An 8193-nucleotide genomic window follows, 5' to 3' on the forward strand; every position below is an offset into this window, starting at 1 on the left:
GGGTAGTGTTATATGGACTGTTAGATATGTAATTCGTCTGACGTTCCGTGTGTCATGTGGTTCGTCTGAGTTCATTGTTTCATTGTTGTTGTCTTGTGGGACTGTCGTAGTAAAATGTCATTGATATATATATGGCGGACATGACTTTTGTTTATTCATAACGAACATTGGGTGAGTGCGTTCTTTGTATGTAATTGAACAATAAATGTAATAATTAAATTGTATAACTCGTTATGTTATCTCTACGAGTCACCCGAGGGAAACATAACAGGTAGTCACGATGGGTATACTAGGTTTCGTATATTCTACCCCAGTGTCACATTGATGGCATGCATGGCTCTCTCACTCAATAATAGTAATAATAATAATCCTTTCTACTCAAGGCACAAGGACTGAAATTTGGTGGGAGAGGACTAGTTGATTACATTAACCCCAGTATTTCACTGGTACTTAATTTATTGACCCTGAAAGGATGAAAGGCAAATTCGACCTTGGTAGAACTTGAACCCAGAACACAGCAATAGGTGAAATACCACTAAGTATTTCATCCAGCATGCCACCTTTATAAAAATGATAATAATAATAACAAGAGCACTCAGAGAGCACAAGCCTCTGCCAAGGCAACACCAACATCCTCTCAATGATTAGCCAGAGATGATTTTGAAAATGAGAATATCTGAAATAAACTTGACTGCTCTCACAAATGAGAATACTAAAAATGAACCAAACCACTTTTAAAAATTAAGTAAAAAACAGGAAAAATAATCCTTGTTCGGTACTAGATTGATCCCAAAATCTAATTAGTTTGTGCCAGTCATGAGGCCAAACATCCAAATCTATATCTTGTCCATGGACAAACAAACAAACATGACTGTAAACAATACCTCCGCCTTCGCTAGGGTGGAGGTAATAATAATGATAATAATAATGATAATAATAATAATAATAATAATAATAATATATTCATACACACACACACACCACTGAAAGGCATAATACTATGATTTTTGTTCAAGTAGGCTGAAGTATGCTGAGCATTCTCATGAATCACTGCCAGGTCGATGTTCATCCCACCCCAATACATATTGTTTTTAACACAACATATCAATAAAGAGGTTTTCTCTCTCCAACAACTACACAGCATCATGCCTTTCAAAGGTGCATATGCATGTACATTATGCATGATACCTAGATGGCTATATACACACACACATGTAGGTATGAACGTGTGGTTAAGAATTTGCTTCAGAATCATGTGGTTAGGGTTTTGGTTCCACTGCATGAATGTTGCCTAACATTTTATATTATTCCTTGTGAGTGAAATTGATAGATGAAAACTGAAGATGCTCATCATATAAATGTGTGTGTGTGTGTGTATATGTGTGTGTGTGTGTGTGTGTGTACAAGTTCATATTTCCTTTTGTCTTCATATGTATTCGCTGAATGTAAACAAAAGCATCACTGTTTACACACGCTATGTGATTTGCTTGCAGTCCACCATTTAAGCATGTCTGTGCTTCTTTACATGTGATATCTTTATAAACAAAATGCACATTCAAATGGTGTCATTTGCTTCCAGTTCTCTCTGTGTAACTTTGTCCAGGTTGTTAGTTGCTCAGTAGGCAAGGAGATTATTACCTTGCTTGACAACAAGTGAGGATGACACTACAAAGGGCGTCCAGCTGTAGTCTTGTCTGACCCATGTAAGTATGGAAAAGCAGATGTTAAAACAATAATGACATAATTCTACATACCTGTGTGAATGTGACAGTAACAATAGCATGACTTCGACTGCTGTGTTGATGCATGTGAGTAGATGATGTTGTTCTGGAAAATAGCAATTTTGATCCACTGGTTAGCTGGGAGAGCTTGTGGGATAAGAAAACTTAAAACATTTAAAATATATTAAAAAAAAAATTCTAAGGGACAGAATTCCCGTCCTGACACATCTAAAAGTACTTTCATTCTGACCAAGATCATTTGGCTCCACCCACTGTAATGGGTACCACCTGACCCTAAAAGATGGATAAGAAATACAACCATCCCAGGCAGCCACACTGTATTCCATGCAATAAACTAAAAGACAAAGTTAGTGGACATTGAAAATATTGGATCAGTTGATCCATACATATGTGTAACCAACTGACTGTGGATCATTACTCTGCTTAAATGCATTAATTCATAGTGGAATCAAAGAACATCTATAACTAAAAGACAATTCAGTAATATTTATAATAGTCTGGTTCAAAAAAAACAAATACTTACCGATTTTCATTAGCTTTCTCAATCAGAGACTGAATTTGTTGGTTATCTTTAATAAGATGCCGGGACAAATCTGCACAAGAAGAACAACACCAATAAGTTTTGGTGAAAATCAAGAGAATAGATCTCAAAGTTGCATACATGGATTTAATCTTTGGAATTAAGTAGAAAAATCCTTTAATAATCAAACAATCATATTCTCTGCCAGATACAATGTGACATCACATATATATATATATATATATATATATATATATATATACATAGTGTAATTTTTGGACTAATGGGTGTGTGTGTGTATGTATATATATATATATATTGTAAAGGCTATTTGCCAATGTAATGTGGCTGTCTTGGAAGGGATGGTTGTTACTGATGTTTAGCCCCAGAAAACATTTCCAGCTAGCTATACAACACAATATCTGTGTCCTTATATTTTCTAACAAGGAGTCCAGCCTCCCATCCAGCTCAAAGAAACATCTGTGGACTGGTTTCTGGGTTATTGCAATAACTGCCTGTTCAAAAATATAAGGACACAGATATTATGTCATATAGCCAGCTGGAAATGATGTTTCCTCAATTGATTATTATTATCATCATCATCATTTTATATATATATATATATATATATATATACAGGGTGCAGTGAATAAATTGTCATCTAAATTATGCAAAAATGATGACATTGGAATCTCCTGCAACTCTTCTGGATGATCTTGTTTAAGATGGTGAATGCTGCCATAATCCTTGCCTTCAGTTTATCTTTGGTGTTACAAGGAGTTTTGTTGGTCTCTCACTCAACTGTACTCCACACATAATAAGAGGGTTGCAGTCTGGGGAGTTGGGTGGCCAGATGTTAGGGGTGATGTGGTCACAGAAATTGTCTGACAGCCATGACTGGGTTCTGCTTGTGTAGCATGGTGCAGAGTCCTGTTGCCAGACACAGGGTCTTCCAGCAGCCACCCTCTTGACCCAGGGCAGCACTACATTCTCCAGGCACTTGATGTAGGCCTCCAGGTTGAATCTGAGGCTGCATGGGGAGATGAATGGATGCATGTCACCATCACTAGTGATCACTCCAAATACCATGATGTTGACTGGATGTTTGATTTTTATCACTGTCTGTACATGTTTTGGGGACACGGCAAGCAAACGGTTGTTCTGTGTTCACCATCTGATTCTGGCAGAAATTATTCTTGTGTCAGAAAAACCAAAGCATGTTCAGTTGGAGGGGATGCTTGAATTTGTTTGGAAGCTTTGTAGCACAGTCGTTCCTCTTGTCTTTGAACACTTTGGATAAAAATTAGCCCTTTCTCATCTTGTATGAGGAATACCAAATGTCTTCATGCACTACCTACCTGATAAGAAACTCAGACACTCCCATTCCCTGGCAATAGACCTGATTGAGTTGGAGGGATCGTTGTCAATCATGGCCTGGATCTCACTAAAAAATTCAGGAGGTCTTTTCTCAGAACAATCAGAGTGAGTTTTCTGAGCTACCGTACCTTCATAATCACCATTAGACTCATCCAACTCTTTCCAAATCCTCTGCACTGTCCTCAGATTGACACCCAAACATTCTGAAATGTTCGTATTGGAGCTTCTGGCGCGAATGCCAAGCAGTACAGCATGTCGTTTCCAAGTGCCAAACTGACCCTACTATACTGTGTAGTTGACAAAATCAAAAATGAACAATGCACATGTGTGAAATTAAAACTATAAAATGGTGACAATTTACTCATCACACCCTGTATATGTATATATAAAAAGGCTACAAGGTAAAGTATAGTACATCCCACTACTAGTCATGAAGTTTAAGATTTTTAGAGACAGGACAAATGGTATTTTTGGTAGTTATGACATTCAAACTTTTCTCAATTGAACCAAATTTCAATTGAGGACATTGTTCTCCAAGAGTAAACCCCATGTTCAGCAGTTACTAACAGATTTATGGTTTGGGTCCTGTAGTTTTATTCTTCTTTTTTCCAATCTTAGATTGGTGTTTTCAAAGGTATGGTATACATGCCTGATGTTGTTTAATTTGTTACAAGGGTAGGTGGACTGGTAGAATCAATAAAGTAAAGGGCAAACTGCTTAACAACATTTAGATGTAACCCTCTCACATTTTTATTTCAAATCTTGCCAAAATCAATATGGCTTTTTCATCCTTCCATGGTTGATAAAATAATGAAATAAGTATCACCAACTGTATCAACTGTACCCATTCCCAAATTTGTAGCCTTATGACTTGCCTTCAATTTCTGGGGAACACCACCATGTTCTATAGATGGATCTTGGGGTTCTAAACTGGTGGAGCATATTCCTCAGAGAGAGAGAGAAGAGAGAGAGAGGGGAGAGAGAGGGGAGAGAGAGAGAGAGAGAGAGAGAGAAAGAGAGAGAGAGAGAGAGAGAGAGAGAGAGAGAAAGAGAGAGAGAGAGAGAGACCCTGAAAAGATGTAAAGCAAAACTGACCTCAGAGATTTGTGCTTCATGCATAAAGAGCTGGGATGAATGCCAATACTTTAATGACTTTGCCAGTTTGCCAAATATAACCATGTGCATATGACAGAAATCAATATTGTTTGCTTCAGCAATTTTACCTGCACACAATATATGTATATCTGTGTGTGCAGTAATGGCTGGATGATTAAGAAATTCACATAAAAGTCATGCGCTTTCAGATTCAGTCTCACTGCATGGCACTGTGAGCAGGTGTCTTCTATTATAGTCCTATAGCAAAGGCTTTGTGACAGAAACTGAAAGAAGCTCATTATTTCTGGTAGACAGAAACTGAAAGAAGCTCATTATTTCTGGTAGACAGAAACTGAAAGAAGCCCATCATTTAATATCCCTTTTTCTATGCTGGCATAGGTTGGATAGCTTGACAGGGTCAGTTGAGCCAGAGGATTTCACCAGTTTCCAATATTTGCTTTGGCACAGTTTCTACAGCTGGATGCCCTTCCTAATGCCAACCACTTCAGTGTACTGGGTGCTTTTTACATGACACCAGTACTGTGTATATATGTACATGTGTGTGTGTGAGTCTTTCCTTGTCTTGGCATTATGTACTAACTGTATACAAACATTATTATGATATAAGTGTGTGTCATTTTGCAATCTTCCATGAAAAGCATGTGCAGCCATTATGCTGTTTTGTGTTTGAAGGAAATGTTACCTTGCTCAGAAATGAGGGTTGATGATGAGAAGAGCCTCTGAAAGTAGAAAAATCTGTCCCAACAAAATTCGTCTGATTCATGTAAACATAGAAACATCATCATTTAATGTTTGTTTTCCATGCTAGCATGGGTTAGAAGGTCTGATTGAAGTTGGTAAGCTATAGAGCTGCACCAGGCTCCAGATGTCTGTTCTGGCATAATTCCTACATCTGGATGCCATTCCTAATGCCAACCAGAGTTTACTGGGTGTCCATAAAGTTGTTGGTATTAGGAAGGGCGATGATATATCACAAAAGCAATTACATTGTAATAGGTTGTAGCCACTAAAACACATACATTAACAGGCAAGGCAATGTCTATAGCTAAATACATAAATACCTTGAACATAAGGACCATCTTTGGGGTGTTCACGAACTTTCAGGGTGTATTTCTCTGATTGTTTCACTGGTGGGGCTTGCAGTAAGTCTCTGACCCTCTCATTGTAAATTTCCAGGTAGCTACAATAGAGACATGTGGACATATTTACGGCGAATGAGTGGTGATGGGTTTATAGAGAGAAGGAAGGTGATAGGAGAAATAAGAAGAGAAGGGAACAAAAGGAAAGGCAGAGAACAAAGCTGAAGGGAAAAAAATGAGAAACATGATTAAAAAGGAAGAAAAAGAGAAAGGAAGAAGATAAAATGAGTTTACCTGATGTCTACTTTAAATGTAAAATTGTCATCAATGAAGTCATCAACCCGGCTGAAGAGGGCCTGAAATAGAGACAGAGATGTCACATATAGTGCTTGGTGTAGAATTGTAGTTTCTGCTCTGGTGTATGTGGTTTGTGTGTATGATACATACACACAAACCTCATACATCAGGGTTCTCAACCAGGGTCCATATGACCATATAAGATTTTGTTGTTAAAATTTATTTGTAATAAATTGGCTATACTTCTACAATACATAAAATATTTTAACTATTTTATTTTATACAATACCTAATAATATTTGATTATAAAAATATAATATGACTTTTTAACTATTGAATGGCTAGGAGGATCCATCTGAATTAAAGGGATCCAGAGGCAAAAACTGGTTGAGAAATACTGACGTACACAGTGCAACACACACACACACACATCCCCAAAATGGCCTCTATATGGTAGTGTGATTTGCTAGAAAAAGCAGCTACCAAATCTTTCTCAAACCACATCCTACCATCTTATAAATGGAAGGACCAATTGGATAATGTAGTAAAAGACCCATCTGTTGTTTGCAGTTAAGATGGTATAGTCATCGTTGGAATACTTTGGTCATGGGTTTCTGCCTGATCAAAGCTTATTCTGGGGCTCAACAACAACAATATACACACCCTCACAGTAATAGCTTACATGAGAGAAAAGCAAAATTTCTTACCTCACATATCCGAGGGATGAGACCATACTCCTCCTGAAATATATATATATAATGTATCAGTGGTACATATACAAACAAATGCATACACAAAGGTATTCACATACAAATACTCATTCATTCATTCATTCATTCATTCATACATACGCATACAAACACTATCAGTAGGGTGTATTACATACAAACATATAAATACTGCTTTAGTATTGTACATATACAAAAGAAAGCTTAGCTGTTAATCACAAGTAAGAATGATATGGAAGCTTGTACCATGCTTTTGTTCAATGGTTTACAACCGAGGCCCATATGAACCTCTCAGGGTCCATATGAGATTTTGTGGGGTCCACTCAAACAAAATAGTAAATTGAGGATAACAGTAGCATTTTAAGGGATCATGAGAAAAACATTTTGCTTTAGATATATTTTTTTGCAATCAACAACTGGGTTTCTTTCTGTAAAGTTTTACATAGTTTAACAGGTTTCTGGCCACTGAAGTATGTTCTCCTAGAGAGTGCTATTGTGTGGGCTTACACAAGTGAATGGATGAAAAATAGAATAGGAATTTTCAAGGAAGTACCTATAAAACTAGTTTTTAAACAACAAATGGTTATGGTGGTCCACCAGAATAAAATAGTAACCAAAGGGGTCCATAGGTAAAAAAAAAATGGTTGTGAACCACACTTTTTGTAATTGTTTTGAGGTACCTATGTAATCACAAGCAGACATGGCACCATTTCACCTTCTCCACCCTTGTCTCTGCAGAACAGAGGATGTGACAGGGGAGGGTAGAGAGCTGTACTAGCACTAAGCTAGCACCCATTTACAGCCAAGTAGACTGATGCAATATGAAATGCTGAAGGATACAACATGAAGTCTGGACCAGGAATCGAACCAATGACCTTATGATCATGAACCCAACATGCTAACCAAGTGTCTTAATGTGCCATGTTTGCATATACACACAAACTATAAGCCCTGTGTCAACCAAAGCCTTGTGAATGGATCTAGCAGATGGAAACTGAAAGAAGTCCCTCATGTGTATGTGTTACTGTCTCCTTGCCTTGATATCGCATAATAATTATAAGCGAATGTCACCTTGATGCAAGCAGTGTCCTTTATTTCCAATCTTCCATGAAAATATGTCTGGGTCTGAAGAAATATTACCTTACTTGGAAACAGGTGAGGTTTGGCAACAGGAAGGACATCTCGCCATAGAAAATCCACTTCAACAAATTCTATCTGACCCATGCAAGCATGGAAAAGTGGATAATAAAATGATGATGATGATGATGATGGTGGTGGTGGTGGTGGTGGTGGTGGTGGTGTGTGTGTGTGTGTGGGTATGTATATTTACAGCT

At 37.5% G+C, this 8193-nt stretch overlaps 1 protein-coding gene across 4 annotated transcripts in view; it reads right to left on the reverse strand.

The window, feature by feature from the left end:
• The window catches only part of LOC106874278 (uncharacterized), a 162890-nt gene that overhangs the window by 62988 nt on the left and 91709 nt on the right, over positions 1–8193 (reverse strand). For all 4 annotated transcript variants that reach the window (XR_001409985.2, XM_014921953.2, XM_014921952.2 and 1 more), the window contains exons 5-9: positions 6839–6871; positions 6129–6190; positions 5817–5935; positions 2266–2335; positions 1755–1827 (exon numbers count right to left, since the gene is read on the reverse strand). Coding sequence is in view for 3 of the 4 variants with exons in the window: in XM_014921953.2 (XP_014777439.1) it covers positions 1755–1827; positions 2266–2335; positions 5817–5935; positions 6129–6190; positions 6839–6871 (357 nt within the window). In the remaining variant the exon portion in view is untranslated. The remainder of the gene's footprint in view (positions 1–1754; positions 1828–2265; positions 2336–5816; positions 5936–6128; positions 6191–6838; positions 6872–8193) is intronic.

Source organism: Octopus bimaculoides, chromosome 20 (assembly GCF_001194135.2).
Source record: "Octopus bimaculoides isolate UCB-OBI-ISO-001 chromosome 20, ASM119413v2, whole genome shotgun sequence".
Taxonomy (NCBI): domain Eukaryota; kingdom Metazoa; phylum Mollusca; class Cephalopoda; order Octopoda; family Octopodidae; genus Octopus; species Octopus bimaculoides.